Source organism: Amphibalanus amphitrite, unplaced genomic scaffold (assembly GCF_019059575.1).
Source record: "Amphibalanus amphitrite isolate SeventyFive unplaced genomic scaffold, NRLGWU_Aamphi_draft 001634F_arrow, whole genome shotgun sequence".
NCBI classification, from domain to species: Eukaryota; Metazoa; Arthropoda; class Thecostraca; order Balanomorpha; family Balanidae; genus Amphibalanus; species Amphibalanus amphitrite.
The window spans coordinates 1,309-23,140 of NW_024883127.1; the positions used below are offsets into that span (position 1 = coordinate 1,309).

At 45.9% G+C, this 21,832-nt stretch overlaps 1 protein-coding gene across 3 annotated transcripts; it reads right to left on the reverse strand.

Moving 5' to 3' along the window:
- Positions 1-2,378: 2,378 nt before the first annotated feature.
- LOC122374282 lies at positions 2,379-16,439 on the reverse strand. 3 transcript variants are annotated; one of them, XM_043352928.1, is made up of 9 exons: positions 16,212-16,439; positions 10,847-10,937; positions 8,296-8,346; positions 7,496-7,572; positions 6,265-6,480; positions 5,052-5,255; positions 4,153-4,344; positions 3,240-3,443; positions 2,379-2,685 (listed from the first exon to the last, which is right to left on the reverse strand). In XM_043352928.1, the coding sequence occupies exons 5-9, from the start codon at positions 6,302-6,304 to the stop codon at positions 2,579-2,581; spliced, it is 747 nt and encodes a 248-aa protein (XP_043208863.1). In that variant the 5' UTR covers positions 6,305-6,480; positions 7,496-7,572; positions 8,296-8,346; positions 10,847-10,937; positions 16,212-16,439; the 3' UTR covers positions 2,379-2,578. The 3 variants fall into 3 exon arrangements, with proteins under 3 accessions (XP_043208863.1, XP_043208862.1, XP_043208861.1); XM_043352927.1 differs by lacking the exon at positions 16,212-16,439 and adding an exon at positions 15,778-15,984; XM_043352926.1 differs by lacking the exon at positions 16,212-16,439 and having other exon boundaries at positions 10,847-11,210.
- Between the last annotated feature and the right edge of the window lie 5,393 nt (positions 16,440-21,832).

A 21,832-nucleotide genomic window follows, 5' to 3' on the forward strand; every position in this document is an offset into this window, starting at 1 on the left:
GTTCGGTTTGACAGTTCAAGGCAGTAAAACATGCGGTAGTCAAAATATGAAAATAGCCTTGTTATGCAAATACAGAAGCAGCGCGCACCAAACCCATCATCTTGTTTCTTCCACCCGTATTTAATTGCATAGGGGATGTACTGAGTATTGGAGCCGGAGCCGGAGCCGGAGCAGCCGGAGCCGGACCATTTTACTCGGAGCCGAAGCCGGAGCCGGAGTCGCCATCGCATTTCACCCGGAGCCGGAGCCGGAGCCGATTTTTTTCTCTGGAGCCGGAGCCGTCTGAAATTTTCACGGCTCCGCATCCCTGCTTTTTACCCACATCAAACGCCACGCAACCGCTTCTGTTATTTGTCACAATCGTTTTGTCATAATTGTTTCACAATCGTTTGTTCCATGATATATTATTTGGGCATTTTGGGTAGGGTGAGTCAGGTGACGTCAGGTAAGGTCGATCATCAGGCTATTCTTATTTCGTCTTTACCAACACTGATAGCATCGGCCCGTGCCGCTGGTCACTACAGCGAAACTTGAGCAGCACACCCAGCGCTACTATCCACTCGCTCCTCGGCTAATTACTTCGACTGCCCGGCTCGGCCCGACCCTGCCCGGCCACCCTACCCGGAACAAATTGGACTCTGCGGGAGGTCGCGGGAGGGACCACAGCTTCAATGGGCCGCCCGACCCTTCATTAGGGGGCGCCACCGGACAGAAGAGTGTATACGGCGGCCAATTTTCACACACATTTTACACACATATTGACAGAACACCGACTTAACAGGACCGACCTCAAAATGGCCCTAGGGCATGTTTAGAGGCCAAGGAACATGGCCCCGGTCTTGGAATTGTCAGGACCGGGTTTTCGGTCCTGACAGGGAAATCGGTCCTGTCGGGTCGGTGTGTATCCCGTCATCGGCCCTGACAAGTGAGTGCTTACACACGCACACACACACACACACACACACACACACACACACACACACACACACACACACACACACACACACACACACACACACACACACACACACACACACACACACACACACACACACACACACACATACTTGTAAAGTGTGAATTATGAGGACACCGCACGTAGGTCATATTCGAGGACACATCGAAGACTGCGTTGGATTGACTCCTAATTTCATATGAATCATTGGCACAGTATCTGATATTACGTATTGACTGTTGTTAGCTTTGGGCCCATTTGAACTGGTGTTATGTGATGTTGACCATCCGAGGACAATAGGCGAGATCAGAGGACAGTGTGTGGAGTCGTCATACAGATAGGCGAGATCAGAGGACAGTGTGTGGAGTCGTCATACAGTACATGGTTTCTGAGAACAGAATGCGGAGTTGCCAGACAAGACATGATTTCAGGGGACATCACAAAATTTATGCTCGCGGGATGACATGTCATCGGATAAGGTAAGCGGTATCGAATATTAAACCTCGCCGGCCGAAGGGGAGGCCGCCCAAAAGTTTTTTTTCGCGATAGTTTCGAACACGCTGACGATGGCGAGCTGAAACTTGGCATACCTGACCTTTGATTCAAGCCGCATCTTCTGACATCAACCGCATTTCATTCGACACGCCAGACTAAGGCGAACACGATGTTGTGAAAATCGCGGCTGTGATATTTGTTTGCGTTTTTATTCGCCAAAAACCGAATCCATCTCTTGGGGCACTTGACCTGACCTCAGAGGTCACCGGTTGACCTAGGACCTTAAAATCGGGTACCAATCTCTGCGTCTCCTAACGGCGCACACGCTCGTTTTTTTTCCGCGACGCGCTAGCTCCATTAGGGGCGAAACGGCGAGGGGGTCGCACCCACCCCATTCGGCCGGCGCGTATGTATAGAAAACCAATAGGTCCGGCTCCGGCGAGGGTTAAACCAGGCAGTTGCTTGGGTGCCTCTCCACCCAACGCATGCTGGGGACCGGGGGGCGTTAAACACCCCCAGCCGATAACTCAAGCACCACTAATCGCAGCTAGACGGGCGAGACAGTAAAAGAAAGCTCGGGACAAGACACGTCTGATGAGCACTCAAAATTTGAATTTTGAAGTCAGGGGTCGGGTCAAGGTCAGGTCAACTACACGACATTGGGAACTCAGCAGTTTGGGTTTCATGACCTTCTGTGCTGGGCACTTATTATCATAAACGTGGTCATAATTGCGCAACATATTACAATTAAGTGATAAATGTGTGTCATGTTGATGCAATGGTCAGTTAATCTAAGCCCGGATTAAGGTGTTTCTCTAAAAGTTCAAGGTTTTGTTTCGTGCTACCTATAATACCGGTCTGTGTAATCCAGCACCGGCCGGACGGCGCGGGGCGAGACCTTCCGTACATAGATACAAAAAAGCGAAAAAAAGGACAGATGCTGTATTTGCCACAAAAACGGTGAAGGCCGGACTGGGCGCCGAACTGGGCGCCGGACTGGGCGCCGGACCGGGCACCGGACTGGGCGCCGGACTGGTGAAGCCCTTTTCACCTATCTGAGCGCCCGTCTCTGGCGGGTCGTAATCATATTGTGGACCTGGTACTTTACATCCTTCCAAGTCCGCTGTTTTAGGTCCGGCTCTTCAGCGATAGCTGACGAGCCGGACGAGCCACAGCTTGTTCAGGTTTGCGATAAACGGGCTTCACCATAGCTGACGGCTTCGGTTGGCGACCTCCTGTAAAAGCAGGAAAAACAATTAACTGAGGATACCTATACAATACCAAACGTCAAAAACAAAATATTCATCGAAGTCTCCGCATTGTAGCTTCCCCAGCACATAACGTGAACAACATCGACATCAAAATATTTTTCGGGTCGATGAATAGTGCCAGCATGCGAGAGAGAGAGAGAGAGAGAGAGAGAGAGAGAGAGAGAGAGAGAGAGAGAGAGAGAGAGAGAGAGAGAGAGAGAGAGAGAGAGAGAGAGAGAGAGAGAAGAGAGAGAGAGAAGAGAGAGAAGAGAGAGAGAGAAGAGAGAGAGACAGAGACAGAGACAGAGACAGAGACAGAGACAGAGACAGAGACAGAGACAGAGACAGAGACAGAGACAGAGACAGAGACAGAGACAGAGACAGAGACAGAGACAGAGACAGAGACAGAGACAGAGACAGAGACAGAGACAGAGACAGAGACAGAGACAGAGACAGAGAGAGAGAGAGAGAGAGAGAGAGAGAGAGAGAGAGAGAGAGAGAGAGAGAGAGAGAGAGAGAGAGAGAGAGAGAGAACTCACGAGACGTCGGCATAGCCACCGGTCCTTGCAGCGTCATCATCCTCGTGAGGACGACGGACTGGGCGCCAGACTGATCGTCGGGCTGGGCGTCAGACAGATCGTCGGACTGGGCGTCCGACTGGGCGTCCGACTGCACGCCGGACTGGTGGCCCCCTGCGAGGCTACCGGTCTCCGACACGGTGGCAGCCTCGGAACCATCCGGACCTGTCCGCACACAAAATCACTTGTAACAAGGGACCACAAGCCGACCGAACCATTCAACACGTAAGCCTGTTCGAAACACTCGGAAAAATACAATATAGAGACAGGAACAAAATATGGGGTACGGAGCACCGGAAACGCATTTAATGTTCATGGACGTACGCAACAGTTGGAAATGTGTGCTACACCATTGTATTAATCATAAAAAGATAGCAATGTTATACTCGTCCGGGCCGGGACATTAAGAAGAGCTGAAAATGTCCCGTAGCTCAGTTGGTAGAGCATTGGACTCCCGGTAGTGAGAGCCCGGGTTCGAGACGCTCCGGCGCTCGATATTTGAGACTCCTGACGGGGATGGTCTGCGGTTGGTAGGAGCAGCCGCAGGAAGTCAGTTGAGTGGGACAGGCCGTGTCCGGCTTTGAAGGGCACGTTAAACTTTGGCATCTAAATCCTCCCGTTACCCGGAATTGCACGATCGGACGGTAGGGGTCGGGGTCTACGCAACAAGCTCTGCTTAGCGTGGGCTCCGGCTCTGTCAATCCGTCCATTCAAACATTCGAGCTAAATTTATATAAAAAAAATGTTGGCGACAGAACAGAATTATTGTGAGCGGAGTAACATGAGGTAGGAGGGCGTGTTGGAGAAACAGGAAAACGACCAAAACAGAAAGAAGGTAGAGGGAGAGAGAAAGGGAGGGGAAGGAGAGACCTACGAGACGTCGGCATAGCCACCGGTCCTGGCAGCGTCATCATCCTCGTGAGGACGACGGACTGGGCGCCAGACTGATCGTCGGGCTGGGCGTCAGACAGATCGTCGGACTGGGCGTCCGACTGCACGCCGGACTGGTGGCCCCCTGCGAGGCTACCGGTCTCCGACACGGTGGCAGCCTCGGAACCATCCGGACCTGTCCGCACACAAAATCACTTGTAACAAGGGACCACGAGCCGACCGAACGATTCAACACGTAAGCCTGTTCGAAACACTCGGAAAAATACAATATAGAGACAGGAACAAAATATGGGGTACGGAGCACCGGAAACGCATTTAATGTTCATGGACGTACGCAACAGTTGGAAATGTGTGCTACACCATTGTATTAATCATAAAAAGATAGCAATGTTATACTCGTCCGGGCCGGGACATTAAAAAGAGCTGAAAATGTCCCGTAGCTCAGTTGGTAGAGCATTGGACTCCCGGTAGTGAGAGCCCGGGTTCGAGACGCTCCAGCGCTCGATATTTGAGACTCCTGACGGAGATGGTCTGCGGTTGGTGGGAGCAGCCGCAGCCAGGTTGAGTGGGACAGGCCGTGTCCGGCTTTGAAGGGCACGTTAAACGTTGGCATCTAAATCCTCCCGTTACCCAGAATTGCACGATCGGACGGTAGGGGTCGGGGTCTACGCAACAAGCTCTGCTCAGCGTGGGCTCCGGCTCTGTCCATCTGTCCATTCAAACATTCGAGCTAAATTTATATAAAAAAAAATGTTGGCGACAGAACAGAATTATTGTGAGCGGAGTAACATGAGGTAGGAGGGCGTGTTGGAGAAACAGGAAAACGACCAAAACAGAAAGAAGGTAGAAGGAGAGAGAAAGGGAGGGGAAGGGGAGACTCACGAGACGTCGGCATAGCCACCGGTCCTTGCAGCGTCATCATCCTCGTGAGGACGACGGACTGGGCGTCAGACAGATCGACGGGCTGGGCGTCAGACAGATCGTCGGACTGGGCGTCCGACTGGGCGTCCGACTGCGCGCCGGACTGGTGGCCCCCTGCGAGGCTACCGGTCTCCGACACGGTGGCAGCCTCGGAACCATCCGGACCTGTCCGCACACAAAATCACTTGTAACAAGGGACTACAAGCCGACCGAACCATTCAACACGTAAGCCAGTTAGGAACACTCGGAAAAAACAATACAGAGGTAGGAATTGAAATATTGGGTATGGAGCACCGGACACGCATTTAACCCAAGCCGGCACAGGATATTTTGCGTCCTTCGACGGCACAAGGGGGGTTGGTACGACCCCCCCTGCGTTTGACTCCTGATCGAGCTAGAGCTTCGCGGAAAAAAACGAGCGTGCTGCCCGTCACGAGACGAAGACGATAATACCCAATTTTAAGGTCCTAGTCATCAGTTCGCCTTCCAGATCAGGTCAATGACCCAAAAATCGGGAAAATCGAGACCTGTAAAAAGCTAATCTAGAAACATGTAAAACTCGAAAATTGAACCGAGGTCACCAAACGTCAATGACCTGACCTGACGTTCAGGTGACCTTGACATCCACCCCAATGTATGGGAGCAACATCAAATCACATGTTTGAACGTTTGAAACCACGAGAAGCTTGCAAACGCGCGGCTAATGCGAGCCGACATACACCGAATCGCGATTCCGGCCAGACATGGTCTCGGAAAGTAGATCACAGGTCAAAGATCATACGGGTCAGGGTCATGAAATTTTCAATGTAGGTGTCAATTGATCAATGCGAGGGTACTGAAAGTTTCGTCGCGATCGACCGCTTTTAAAAACGAATTATTCGCGAAAACCCTTAGGGGAGGGGTTGCATCCCCCCTGTGCCGGCGAGGGTTAATGGTCATGCACGTACGCCACATGTGGAAACGTGTGCTACACCATTGCCTTAATCATAAAAAGACAGTAATGTTACCCTCGTCAGGACGGGACATCGAGAATAGCTGAAAATGGCTGGCGACAGAACAAAAATATTGTGAGAGGAGTAAGATGAGGTAGGAGGGCGTGTTGGAGAAACAGGAAAACGACCAAAACAGAAAGAAGGTAGAGGGAGAGAGAAAGGGAGGGGAAGGAGAGACTTACGAGACGTCGGCATAGCCACCGGTCCTGGCAGCGTCATCATCCTCGTGAGGACGGCGGACTGGGCGCCAGACTGATCGTCGGGCTGGGCGTCAGACAGATCGTCGGACTGGGCGTCCGACTGGGCGTCCGACTGGGCGTCCGACTGCGCGCCGGACTGGTGGCCCCCTGCGAGGCTACCGGTCTCCGACACGGTGGCAGCCTCGGAACCATCCGGACCTGTCCGCACACAAAATCACTTGTAACAAGGGACCACAAGCCGACCGAACCATTCAACACGTTAGCATTCGGACCAGATAACAGCATAGAGGCAGCAACAAAATACAGTGTATAGAGGACCGGGAATGCGCTTATTGTTGACGCACGTACGCGACATGTGGAAATTTGCCTCAATGATAAAAAGACAGTAATGTAACCCTCGTCCGGACCAGGATATTTAAAAGAAATGAAAATGGAGAGGACAGGACAAAAAGATTGTGAGAGGGGTGAAACAGGTGATGGAGAGAGGGAAATGACAGAGAGAGAGAGAGAGAGAGAGAGAGAGAGAGAGAGAGAGAGAGAGAGAGAGAGAGAGAGAGAGAGAGAGAGAGAGAGAGAGAGAGAGAGAGACAGAGAGACAGAGACAGAGACAGAGACAGAGACAGAGACAGAGACAGAGACAGAGAGACAGAGACAGAGACAGAGAAAGAGAGAGAGAGAGAGAGAGAGAGAGAGAGAGAGAGAGAGAGAGAGAGAGAGAGAGAGAGAGAGAGAGAGAGAGAGAGAGAGAGAGAGAGAGAGGAGACAAAGCTACGCTTTATTCCATTACCAACTCACCGTCATGGAACGCACGAAGCAGATCGGGATGGAAGTGATGAGAGGGTTCCCAGGTTATTTCACTGTGCGAAAAAGGAAGGTACATTAGGTCAAGGTGTAACTGATTTTAACGAAAGGACATTCGTGGGATGTCAGGTTGAAAATATGGGCGATACCATGCATCGGAAAGACTGCAGATGAGTTCTCATGCAAAAACGCAGTAGTTAGGATCATCATATATTCTTAGTTAGTACTACTGTTTACTGTTATGTACTGGTAACTGACCAAATTGGTAATTGCGTACTTTGGAGCGATAGCAGTACAGTGTTTGATATGCTAAAAAATATTGAAGTACGAAGTTGTCTCTGGATCAGTAAGGACACTAATATCACTTTGCACACTAATTGCTAAATGTACAAAATATGTGCGAAATACTTACGGAGTGCCTTGCCATTTCACCCGATACATATCCGTGGCCTCGTTAAACTCTAGAACGTCCTCGACGAAAAATACTTCCTGTAATATAAAAAATCTCCGTGAAGGAGAAAAGGATGAAGAGAATGACGAGAGAGAGAGAGAGAGAGAGAGAGAGAGAGAGAGAGAGAGAGAGAGAGAGAGAGAGAGAGAGAGAGAGAGAGAGAGAGAGAGAGAGAGAGAGAAAGAGAAAGAGAAAGAGAAAGAGAAAGAGAAAGAGAAAGAGAAAGAGAAAGAGAAAGAGAAAGAGAGAGAAAGAGAAAGAGAAAGAGAAAGAGAGAGAGAGAGAGAGAAAGAGAGAGAGAGAGAGAGAGAGAGAGAGGGGAGAGAGATGGGAGCAAGGTATCATAGCGACAGGTAAAATAAGAAACATAAATTTGGATATTTGTGCCCATAGAACAGGAGAAAACAGTGGATATGTTAACACAGATAACAGTGGCATGTTAATGGTGCTATGGCGATAGGCACTCCCGGGGCTAACTGCTATGAAAATTTTAGGCGATGATTTATTGTGATGAGGTGGCGAGGTACTAATTACCATGAGCAGCATGATTCAATATCGTAGAGTAATAACCGTATGCTCACTGTCTTGAAAAATCTGAACTTAGCCTAAAATGAATAGTTATTTCGAATAATCCATTTACATCTTGAGTCATTTTAGGCTAAGTTTAGACTTTTCAATACAGTGAGCATACGATTATTACTCTGCGATTATTTATTATCTGAAAACATGTCCGTTATAAAGGTATAGCAATCGCAAATTACCTCAACACTCCTCCGGGGTCTTTTTCTGGCGATCAGCCTTCCTGGGCGTCCCTAGGAAGGAACATATGCATGTTTGTTAAACAGTATCGTGACTACATGAAACATTGCTTGCAAGTTACACGCACACATATACACAACTCGTCATATCACACTATAAACACGTTCCAACAAGATCAATTCAGTTCGGTCCATGAGTATCACTCAATAACATTGTCGCATGCAGATAACCCTATTCCTTGCTCGGGTATTTCTTTCATTTTTTAATTTCAGATAAAAATGACACTGAAGAACGCTGCATTTGAGCCTTTGTGCAGAATGTCTGGCGCTTGTACCAAATTTTTAACACCAAAATATACATCAGAGGCGGCTCCAGACCCAATTTTAAATAACCAAATTGGTGCCAAATGTGACAATGGCCAACAATGAGTGTGTGTTGATATTCAAAAAGGACTTGGAGATCGAACATAAAAATCATGCCAGCGCCCAGGGGGGTACGCTCCGGCTGTTAAGCATTATGAAAAATGGTGACAGACGTTTGTGGAGGATTGTCGACGAACTCTTGTTCCGTGAGCAGTACTTACACGCTAGCGGAAAATTCACCAATCAGCGCTCGGCGGTACTCGACGCTGATTGGTCCGACGCTCGTGACGAAATTGCGGGGGACCGCAGTTATTCTCTATGGACCCGAATAGGCTTTTGGATTTCGGAGGGGTTTCTTTAAAATCATATGCTGTTTCGAGCTGTTTTCGAGTTGAAATATATTTCTTATGACTGTTACCTATATAATGGCACCATAATATCATGATTTTGATAAATATTACCGATGAAATATCGGCCGAAAAGACATGCTGTCATGGTACGGACTGCCCTGCGGCTGATGTGGGGTCCCTAATGCCAGCGTATGGTAATAATGGGGTGACGAAGGGTTATTGGAGACTCTTAGAGCCCCATCAGCATTCAGCATAGGGTCATCAGAGGCCGGGAACGTCCATCAGGGGTTTGAGTAGGCCTGTCATAGGGGCATACATGACACATCATGGCCCATGGGTCAATGTAGATCCATGGGGCCGTTGAAGGGCCAGCATTGTTCAGCGTGGGCTCGCAATTACCTCTGATGGGCATATGCCGTGCCCCGATGGACTAACGCTGGCCCCTGATGAACCATCACCAGCCCCTGATAGGTCTACAAAGCCCACTGCTGGGTCTAAATTGGTCACTGATATGCCCAAATGGGCCACTGAGAAACCCGTACAACATCCCCTGACTGCACCTGCTGGACCAGTGCCGTCCTCTCATGGGCCCACCACAGCTCTTGAATGACCTTTTCAAGTCCCTTGAAGTGCCTTTATTGGCCTAAATGGCCCCTGATTGGCTTATGTGGTCTCTATTGGTCCTATATGGCCCCCATGAGCCCTCAACGTCCCTAGACGGCCTTACATTATATGTCACTGGGCCCTGTTGGGTCAGCACCGGCCCCTGATAGGCTTGCACTGGACCCACCGGGCCTATACCGACCCATGAAGGGCCTATGTCGAGCCCTCATGGGCCTCCGATGACCACACGCCGGCATGTGTGGCCCCATCAGCAGTGGTCCGTCTATCCCATGTACTTACGGTCTTTTTGGTCGATGTGACACCGGTAGTATATAGAAATGTTATGATTAAATGTCGTTATTACACAGTCAAAAGTCACAGAAAGAATATCCAAGCTCAAAAATGGCCTCAAACCCAACAAAAACTGGTACAAATCCCCTTCAAAAGCCATAAGTCTATTAAACGCCATAGGGGAATAGCTGCAGTCCCCCGCAATTTCGTCACGAGCATCGGGCCAATCAGCGTTGAGTATTGCCGAACGCCGATTGGTCGATTTCCGCTAGCCTGTAAATGCTGCTTGCGGATATAGTTTTGAACAAAAGAGGGTCGCGGCTACTAATTATCGCTTGTCACCACTTTTTCGTCGGGAGCGTTCTACCTGGTTTATATAGCCTTGCCAGCGCCGCACTTGGGCGCTTCAATGTAGAGGTACAACACTTGTCAGTAACGTATTCGGCGCTAATGATATTGGACTAGCACAGCTCGGTAAAAAGCGCAAAACAAGAAAACCGTAACACCGAAGAAAAGAAACACAAAAGCGTTAAAGGTGTCTTTATTTTGTACCACAGTTTTTGCCGTCTGAAACCGCCTATGCTTCAACAGTTTCCCAAAACCAGAAACTTTTATGGAGGCTAAGTTTAGGTATGAATAAGCACTTAGTTTCGTTAAAATCGGTTGAAAGTTAAAGATTTATAGCCTTTCCAACTCCATTCCACCTGCAAGGAATAAGGTTAACAGATCCTAGAAACCAAACAAATCTGAAACGAAGAACAAAATATTCATTTGATCTCAGTATGTTTTACGCAATACTCATATTTTCAAATAAAAATACAAAACGTCCGACGTCGGGCACTTGCTGATGGAAATCTGTACGAGCAAGGCAAGTAACAATGATTAATGAGGAGTGTGTCGTGCTACCATATGCTCATCTCTGATCTACACACACACCACAGACAAACCTTTCTTTTCCCCATGTTGGCTTAATCCACGCTTGGGCGGTGGACCTACGCTTGGACTGTACGCATGCGCTTGGATCATGCGTCTGGTCACCTGGAAAATAACAGTGAATTGACAAGTAGTATATAAGTAGTATATACAACTTATATATACTAGTATAGACTAGTATAAGTAGTACATAAGTAGTATATAAGCCTTACATGTCACAGAAAGTGTAAGTCAATAGCAATCACAAATGTCTCAATGAGCGAAGGGTGAAGCTTATTTATCCTTTGAAGGACCCAACCGTATTTTTTTTTTACCGACAGTGCCCTGTCACTGACCCCCGACCCTTTCCCTATCCCCCACCCTCCTACCAATGTCCGATCATTTTTATAAATTTATTCAAAAAACTTTGAATGGGTGGATTTCCGATGTCAGAACTAACGCTAAGCGGTGCTTGTTGCGCAGGTTCTGACCTCTAACGCCCGATCGGGAAATTTCGGGTACAAGGCAGAATTTAGAGTCGAATATTTAACGTGTACATCATAGCCGGACACGGCCCGCCCCACTAACCGGCTTCATCTGGCCTGTAACGCGACCACTGTCACTGTGAATCGCGCATAATAAAGTACCTAAGTATCTGGTTATGTGCACACAAAGCAACTTAATGGCTTCAGGGGCGTAGTCAAGGGGGAGCCATAGGGGCCATGCCCCCTTGAAGCCCAATAGGGCCCCCATCGCGCCAGGCCAGGGGCCCCTATTCCATAGGGCCCCTGGCTGACACAGTGGGCCCTTGGCGATGCAAAGGCCCCTGCGACAGATCATTTGATGCAGCTGCGTAGCCATAATTTGGAGCCCCAATTTTAGAGCCTTGGGCCCTTTTGAAACCAGGGGGTCCAGGTGGATGGGATGGGTCCAACGGTGTGTGCACAAAATCAAGGTGTAAATAATATGCATATTTTAATGTAGAACATCTGAAGGGCCCTCTGTTAGTCTAAAGGAACCGCTATTTGCATGAGGGGCCCTTTTTGGACCGAGAGGGCCTTCTGTCGGTCTGAGGGGCTTCCGATCGGCCTGAGGGGCCCGTTGTTCGTCCGAAGTGGCCTCTAATCAACTGGAGGGGCCTTTTCCCCACCTGAGGAGCTCCTCTTTCGACATGAGGGGCCTCTGTCAGTCTCAGGGGCCCTCTCCCGACCTGGGAGAGGCCCTCCGCTGTTCTGAGGGCCCCTGTTGGCCTATGGGTCCCTCGATCGGCCTGAGAGAGCCCTCTGTTCACCTGACGGGCCCTCTGTTGATCTGTTTGTCTCCGACTGTTGGTCTGACCCTATGTCGGTTTGAGGGATCGCAGATCGGATCCACTGTCAATCTGAGGTGCCCCTATCGGTTTGAGGAGGACCTCAAATGACCTGAACGGGCCGTTACTTTGGCTGAGAGGGCCCTCCATCGGTCTGACAGGGCCCTCTGCACGTGCAAGGGGGCCTTTTATAGGTCTGAGTGGCCCTTAGACGGCTTACATGACCCTCAGACGGCTTACGAGGCTCTCATGGGCTGTGGAGGCCTTTGGCGGTCTGAAGGACCCTCATCCGACCTACGGGGCCCTCAGACCGCCCTCAGAACCGGCTGAGCGACTCTTTGAAGCTATTCGTGGGCCTTGCTTCATGCTTGCCCCAAAAACACCCCTCAGTTTTAACATTCTTTTCCTTTCTTTTCTAATAAATATTTCATATATTTATTTGCCCCCCCCCCCTCCAAAAATAGTGGATGAAATCCGACGACTTTTTCAATTTTGAGGGGGTTACCTTGAGCCCCTGTCAGTTTGGCCCCCTCCTTTAGGGAAATCCTGGCTACGCCCCTGAATGGCTTTGTGTAATTGGAGACACTGAGGCTGATTAAGAAGACAGTCTTAGACGGACAGACCAATGGCTTAACCCGGCAGTTGCTGGGGTATTTCGCCACCCACCGTTTGCTGGGGGGGGGGCGTTAAACGCCCCCAGCCGATAACTCGAGAACGAATAGGCGCAGCGAAACGCACGAGGCGGCAAACGAAAGAACGCGACGAGACGCTTCAGATGAGTACTTTAAAGTTGAATTTTGAGGTCACAGGTCGGGTCAAGGTCAGGTCAAACACCTGAAATCGGGCTTTCAGTAGCATGGACTTCAGGACTTCGCAATGGGCGCCTCTCGTCATAAACTCTGTCAAAACGGTGCACAATCCATCATATAAGGCCTACAAGAGTGTCAAGCTCCATGTAGGGGTCAGTCAAGCATAGGTCAGGGTCAAGGTCAGGTCAACCGGGTAGGCAAATATCCCCGAAAATCAAAACTGAAATTCGCAGCCTGTGACACATGTTTTATGGGTAATTTTGGGCGTAGAACACGATGGTGGCATTCATTTTATCATATGTGTACGTGTTTGGCTCAAAAAGTTGAATTTAAAAAATGCATGTATCATGGTCGTGAAGTAGTCACGAGAAATTGCCGAGATTCAGTTCGAGATTTTGGAAAATGCGGAACGATAATCAATAATCGAAGATAGCCATTTGATTGTTCATGGTATTGGCAGTCTAATGGCGTTTACAGCATGTCTGGATGTCTATTCTGTGATTTTATATGATTTTTTGAACATATGCCGTTTTTGGTCGAAAACTCAGAAATCATGACGTCACTAAAACCTCGATATCTCAAAAATTTTCCGACCGATTTTTTTGAAACTTTGTCACAATAAACTTCGATCAATTCCCTACAGGTACCCAAAATTTGGCGCGCCTGCGGCGCGCCGTTTTTATGCTATGGCCCGGCGAAAAAAGTGGGGGCGTTTAACGCCCCCCCCCCCCCAGCAACTCGCGGGTTAAGAAATAAAACAGCCCAAAAACAAATTTCATGTCAAAAGCAGAAAGTTTCATAGAACTCTTTTGGTACAAAGTATGTGAATCTAGGGAGAAATATCACCAATTTCAGATCTTTGACATGCTCTACTCAACGCGATGAATTTGTTTCTGAAAACGAAGGTGAGAAAGAATGTACAAGATTAGTACTTGGTCAGGTGCACACACAGCTACCTACAGGGTGTCCAGAAAAAACGGATACTATTATTTTTTGCTGTAATTCCGAAAATAAACACCTTACATTTTAAAATGGCACATGCTTGTATTCGCCAGAATATGGCAAAACTGACAGCAGGTGCCACATGGCATGTAAACTCTTTGGTTAGTTGCGGCAGCTCCTCAAAGCAGATACTCAATGTGAGCGGCCTTACGGCGGATCAGCTCCAGCACTAGCACAGTCTGCAGGTGACTGATGGTCATGTTGACCATCTCGGAGGGCAAGCAGACAACCTTCCAACGACGCATTACAGTGCTCATGAGTTTTGCCAAATCTTGCACTATAAGCACATACATTTGGAACAAAATCGGCACGTGCGTTAATGAATGCGGCTTAATTTCCGTAGTATCTTTTTTTCCTGGACACCCTGTACTTACTTTCTTCCACTAGCTTACATGTGCATTTGCCTTAAATGATAATTACCCAGTTATTTTTGGTACTGGAAAATAGCATTTAAAGACAATGAGGCTAATTCAATAGACGGAATGAGAAAATTGACAAAGTTGTAGAAAAGAAAGACCAAAAACACCTAAGCCCAAAGCGGAGCGTTTCATTAGGCATTTTTGGTATTAAGTGAACCTCAAGGGTTACCTTGAGTTCCAGGGCACTAACATGTTCTAATCAACCTGCTGAATGCGTTTCCAAAGACATAATGGAATAAGAATGAGAGAGATTCAATTGCGCATCAAGAATAGTAGGTACCTGGTCAGGTGCACACAAACAGCAAAGTCACTTAATATCATGACATGCATGTGCATTTCCCTTAATTACAAATAGCCCAGTTTTTTATACTGGCAAATAACATTGGAGACAGTGAGGCTGATTCAGATAACAGACTTTGGAAATGGCCAGTGGTTTAGAAAGAAAAGTCCAAAACACCTTTCATGTCAATTGCAGAAAGTTCCGTAAATCACTTTTGGTATTATGTGAATGTTTGAAGATACCTAACCCAAGTTTATTAGAAGGATGAAGAATAACTTGTTAAACAATATCACAAGTTTCATGGATTTGACATGTTTTACTCAATGCACTGAATTTGTCTCTAAAAAAGGATTAAGAAAGAGTGAGGGTGTCGATCGTGCAACAAGAATAGTAAAGGTGCAAATTGTACTTAGTAAGGTGCAAACAAAGCTACTTACTGCCACAGGCTTACATGTGCAGTTCTCTTAAAATAATAGCAATCCATTTATTTTTGGATACTGAAAAATAGCATTTAAGACACTGAGTCTAATTCAATCAACAAAATTGGAAAATAGGCAAAGCTGTAGAAAAGAAAGCCCAATAACACCTGAGTAGGTACAAAGCGGAACGTTTCGTTAGGCACTTTTGGTAATGGGTGAATCTCAGGGGCTATCTTAAGTTCCAGGACTCCAACATGTGTCAACCAATGTGCTGAATGCATTTCTTAAGACATAATTGGGAAAGAATGAGAGGGCGTCAATCGCGCATCAAGAATAGTACTAGATTAGGTGCACACAAACTATAGAACTATTTAATACGACTTGTATGTGCATTTCCCCTTATACCTGCATTTCCCCTTAAGTACCTATAGCCCAGTTATTTTTGGTACTGGCAACTAGCATTGGAGACACTGATACTGATTCAGAAGCCAGAATTGAGAAGCACCAGGTTTAAAAAAGAGAACAGCTGAAAAAACACCATATGTCAAAAGCGGAGTTTCGTAAAACATTTTTGGGATTGTTATTCTAGGGAGGTATCACATGTTTCAGAGCTTTGACATGCTCTACTCAACGCACTGAGTTCATTTCTAAAAACAGAATTGAGAAAGAATGAAAGAGGGTCAATAGCGCAACAAGAATAGTACCTAGGTACTTGGTCAGGTGCTTACCTACAAACTAATAGCTGCCACTAGCTTACATGGACTTTTCCCTGAAAATAATAATAACTACATGTTATTTTAGAAGCTGGAAAATAGCATTTAGGACACTGACACTTATTCAATGACAGAATTGGAAAATTTGCAAAGTTGTAGAAACAAAAACCAAAAACACAAGTCCAAAGCCGAATGTTTCGTAGAACACTTTTGGTATTGGGTGAATCTCAGACGTTAGCTGAAGTTTCAGAGCTCTAACATGTTCTTTTCATCTTGCTTAATACGTTTTTGAAGGCATCTAATGTTCTGAAATTATTATGAAATTAATCCTGAAATTATTGGTAGGGCTCGGGACCTACCAAGCCTATGGAAAACAACACCCATGCACTGAAGCTGATTTAAACTTGAACTGGATAATTACCAATATTTAAGAACAGACAGACACTCACCTTTAAAAAGGCTAAATCTCCAAAGAACACTTAGGATTGGGAAATCCCTGGAAGTCCTTATTTGGTAGGTAGGTACACTTTCGATACTTATTTAAGAGAATAAACTCTCAGCGCCTCAGACCGCCTTGAACCATCTGTCTGAATGAGCATGGAATAATTCTGAAAAGGCTTTGCTATCCTAATTCACGAATGGGAAAATAGGCATGATGCACTTACAAATCGGACGACAGTAGTTGTTCACGAAGCTGACGAAAATCCACGCGAAAACCACCGGAAAAGTTAAATCTAAAAACGTACAAACTTCTTATGAAAAGGCGGTTGGAGGCACGCGAAAGTTGGGCCAATGAGCGTCGAAGCCAAAGGCGTTTTGAGTAAACTGACCAATCAACATAATGTACCTATTACGTCATAGTATGAGGCAACCAATCTACGCGCAAGGGCCGCATGCTCCCTGTTTATCCAGCAAAGGATTCAGATTGAGTCTGATTTAACAAAAAAGATTCAAATTTAAATTAACTCAAGAATAATCCTAGGTGTTTGATATTAAATAAACAAATATATTAATACAAAATATTATCCCAAATGCAAAGAACAAATGTATTGCGGCAATGAATCGCTAGTCATGATTCATGAATGGTGGATATGCCTTCGATTCCAAACACCACTATCCGTCGCACAGAATAGGAAACGCTCCGAAATTTCCGCACTCACACACTTTCCGCACTCGATCTCAAAAGACGTGAAATTTCGGGACACTCCGAAAACTCTTAAATCGTTGAAAAAATGAAAAATATGGGTATATCCGCCTTCTAAATCCGAGGACACCAAAACTGTCCGTGAATGTGACATGGTGTCCTCACATTGCAGGTGTGCGATCACAAAATGACCCCAAAAGTGATGGCTTACAAGTGTACACACACACACACACACACACACACACACACACACACACACACACACACACACACACACACACACACACACACACACACACACACACACACACACACACACACACACACACACACACACACACACACACACACACACACACACACACACACACACACACACACACACACACACACACACACACACACACACACACACACACACACACACACACACACACACACACACACACACACACACACACACACACACACACACATGTTGGCAATGGTAAAGCAGTCTCCGGGCATTTGGTAATAATTTTTTGCACTTATTCTGGTTTTAGTGACTGATGGGCCTTTACCCACGCATGACTGGAGGGTGGGGCTCTACAGAGCCCCTCTCCTGTTTTCTGCAATAAAATATTTACATTTATATATTGAAAAAATTAAAATATATATTTATTGCAATATTTCTAAACCACTAGACGTGTCAATACGAAACTTGCAGTACCTTCGGCTGCATCAATCTGAAACATTTTATAGAAATAAAAATTGTGTAGCTACCATAGGTCGGCCGGAAATGACGTCAGAGTGATCAGTGAAGTCATATTCTGCCAATTTTGATGCAAGAAATTGAACTACAGCAATCGCTCTCGGTGACAGATAACCTGTAACAATATAAAAAATCAAGAGTCTGTAGCTTTTACTTGCCAATGCAGGGTGAGCTCTTGACTCTTGAGCCTCATCCCTGGTTTGTCAGCAATCAAATCCTGCACATCTATTTGGCATCTTGATTCTTGAGAGGCAAATTTCAATTTCAAAAGATACTAGTCTTTAAAGCTGAAACATATTAGCAGTTAGTCAGATCAAAACAAGGCCTGTAGCATACAAGTGTAGGATACTGGATTTGCACACAGTACACACTACGAAATACACATAGCAAACAGTGAGATTACAGTCATGGAAAAGTATCAGGTTTTTAAAATAATAGTTTACACAGACTTAAATACAAGAATTTAAATGAGCTTCAAATAAAATGAGAAGTGGAGTGAAGTACCTAACAAATAAGGGTATCCATAAATCTGGTGCCACCGTCGGCACATATAAGGTTGTAGGTATGGAGGTTGTATGTAGGTTGAGGTTTGTAGGTTGTAGGTTAGTTAGGTTAGTAGGTAAGGTTAGGTCAAGTAAGATTATGTTTTTTATCTTCCTTGGACTTCATATTTACCGTAAAATGGGGTGTTAAGGGACAGTGGGGTGTTAAGGGACAGTTGCATGGGAAAAAGTTTGAGTCATATTAACTTCCTAATTTGAGAAGGTTCAATAAAAACTTGAGTGTGGTAGTTGACACTGTTTTGCTCTTGACCATAGGACAAAATGGTATGGTTTTTCATGCAAGTGATTTGGTTCAAAAATGGATTTGAAAATCATGCTACATTTTCACAAAATTGAAACATCTCCAAAACTCTGTGTGTACCACATAAACTAGTGGGTGTACAGGGAAAATGAATGCATAGGTGTATTGTCACATGTATTGCACATGTTTCCTGAAAAACTTGTGCAAATCCACCCATTCATTCATCATCCTCTTCCTCTTTTCCGGATACATGCATATTTTGAGGTGGATGTGGGGTGCTAAGGGACAGGGAATAAAAAATAAAAAATAATATCTAAATATAATTTCATTAAGTTTTCTTTCAGTAGGCATGGAAAACACCAAATTCCACATTAAATGCTGGCAAGTTCATGCTTTTATCTCTAACACATCTTAAGTTATGTAACAAAACATGTCAACACTATCTTTTACAATGATGGGTCAATGGAGACTGATGTAGGTAAATGTGATGTGATCATAAAAAGGCTAAAACAAAGAGGGCAACATAATGACAAGTGACTAGCTTCAACATGGGTTTTTTATTGATGACAGAAGATTACTTTTTGGTTATGTTTACCTTATAATTAGCACATTTTCCACAAGCGTAAACTGCATTACACGTAATTGGCTAGAAAGGTCATTAGTGGTGAATGAACCTGACTTGTTTTGTGACAGAATATGCAAAACATTTCAATAAATAAATTGTGTGCCCTTCCACGCCCCAATTGTGGGCATTTGATGACCATTTCTTGGAATAATATAGGTGTCCCTTAACACCCCACATTGGGGTGCTAAGGGACAGTGATGAAAAATAATAAAAGATAATATGCAGGTATAAATCTTAAAAAACTTTAATATGGCAGACATGTAAAGCACCAAATTCCACATAAAATGCTGACAATTTTGAATTTGATGCTTCTATCTCCAACCCTTCTTGAGTTATATAACAAAACACCTCAAAACTGTCCCTTAACACCCCGTTTTACGGTACTTGTTAGCACTTAGCATTGATGGTAATGCCAGATTTACTAATACCCTATTTACTGATACTGATAACAGGTGAGCCAAAAGAGCATGAAGTGTAGTTTAAGCTTTACAATGTGAAAACTAATTAGGTAATGACAATCTGAGTTTAGGTGCTCCAACTAACTCACATTTTTACGTCACCCCTGTGCTGTTCATTATTGGGATCAAATGTGCGACACGGTTCACTGGTGCAGATATCACGACGTCTGGCATTTTCACTATCTATCAGCTCTGGTTGAGGGTGAGCGTGGTATGCCACTGCACTCTGAACCCAGAGCGGATAAGAGCCCCCGAGGCATCTGGCATAGTGCATGGATTTTTCGTTTGGCACTGAACTACTATGTAATACTAACTGTCAACTGATAACATTAAGTAAAGTACTTATTTAAAACCTATAATCATAAAACCTTCTTACTTCATCAATATTGTCCATTGAAGGCAACAGTAGAAAGTGAGCAGGCAAAGCAAGTGTAGGTAATGAGTCTGCTTTCCGCTGCCAACGTTCTGGTACCTATCTAGGTAAGCTTTCTTTGTGAAAAATCATATGACTGATGCCCTATCCATGCAAGAATAGTTAAAGGATTGTGGTCTGCACAAAAAAAAAACATGGGAACTGAATTAAATCTAAAACAGGCATGCCAAGCAAATCTACCTTCGGTGCCGCCTATTCTTCATCAGCGTCAACAGTGCAACATGTCTAAGGCTAACGTAGCCAAATTACAATAGATAAGCATATTTCAGCACTTGTTCCACAATCTACACATTCCAAAGAATGCCGTGAGCAAAAAAGATTAGCACTTTTCGGTCGAAAAATACCACAAAATCAGTCTCAAATACCCCCCTCCTCCCGTAGTGTTTACACAGCGCCGCAGATTCCCGCCCTCACAAACATGGCGGCCAGTCGCACGCACTAAAACACTGCCAATGTCCCATCTAGTCTTTTATATCTATGGTTACGACCATACGACGTACGGGAATGAGTTATCAGCTGTCTAATCGTAGACAACACAATGTCGAGCCTTAAACTGTAAGCCCGTATTGGTATTGTTTCTGACGTAATGACATGATGTGGAGATGGAATAAAATTGATGAAATACTAGGACTTACTCCACAAGGAGATCGAATGGGTCGGAGCGCTTTCAATATGTATTATACATATCGTCGTCAGCGAATCAATAACGGGTCGAATCGAGTCGGGTATCGAAGAGGTTCGGGAGCTGCGCGGCAGAGCGATCACATACTATTCGAATTATGCATTAAAGAGAATAAAAAACACGTGAGAACAATCATGATACACTAGCTGCTAAAAATGAATTAAAATGGGGTGCTAAAATGCATAAATGGCACGTATAAAAGTACAATAAGGGGGGGGGGGGAACAGGATACCTATGGTGATAAAGACTGAGTAGAAAAGGGAACAAAGACTATACAAAACTGAGTGCAAAAACTGTAAAAGGACGAGTGAAGACTGAAGGACAGACTGAAGGCAAGGGCCCTACCAGCGCCACCTAGCGCGAACTCACACCCGGCGCCTGTCCGAGTCTCTGTTCCGTTTGCCGGCCCCCTGTTCTACCAACTCAAACGGGAGGCCAGCAAGATCGGGATCCAGCTCGTCTCCAAGCCTTCAGTCACCATCGGCTCGCTGCTCTGCAGCAAGGCTAAGCACCAACTGCCTAAGCTACAACAGAGCAACGTCATCTATCGGATCGAGTGCTCCTGCCAAGTGGACGGTGACCCAATGGTCTATATCGGCGAGACAGATCGTGAGCTGGGCACGAGACTCCGAGAACACCGGGAGAGCTGGACTGGAGCAGTCCGCTCGAGAGCCAATACATCGGCCTTCAGTACCCATAGAGACTGCTCACCTGCTTTCGATGCCATCAAGATCTTGAATCGAGCCAGTCATCACCAGATGCGACTTCTCCTGGAATCGGCCTATATTCGGACTGTTGGTCGGCGTGAAGCCGTCCTGGTGTCGCCGAATGACGCAAACGTGAACAGGAACTCGGGTGCCCTGCTGCATGACCGCTGGCTGCCGATAATCCGCCGTTTTTGTCAGTAGTGTTTACGTCTAGTTCGGCCTTTGTATGTATTTATATTTGTACTCGTCCTTTTACAGTTTTTGCACTCAGTTTTGTATAGTCTTTGTTCCCTTTTCTACTCAGTCTTTATCACCATAGGTATCCTGTTCCCCCCCCCCTTATTGTACTTTTATACGTGCCATTTATGCATTTTAGCACCCCATTTTAATTCATTTTTAGCAGCTAGTGTATCATGATTGTTCTCACGTGTTTTTTATTCTCTTTAATGCATAATTCGAATAGTAT

What these genes read in the sequence shown, in the direction of transcription:
- LOC122374282 (XM_043352928.1), bottom strand. Translation starts at nt 6,304, where the DNA reads ATGATGACGCTGCCAGGACCGGTGGCTATGCCGACGTCTC. An exon ending in GGTGGCTATGCCGACGTCTC is followed by an intron (nt 4,345 to 5,051) that starts GTGAGTCTCCCC and finishes GTGTGCGGACAG; the next exon opens with GTCCGGATGGTTCCGAGGCT. An exon ending in GGTGGCTATGCCGACGTCTC is followed by an intron (nt 2,686 to 3,239) that starts GTGAGTTCTCTC and finishes CTGCTTTTACAG; the next exon opens with GAGGTCGCCAACCGAAGCCG.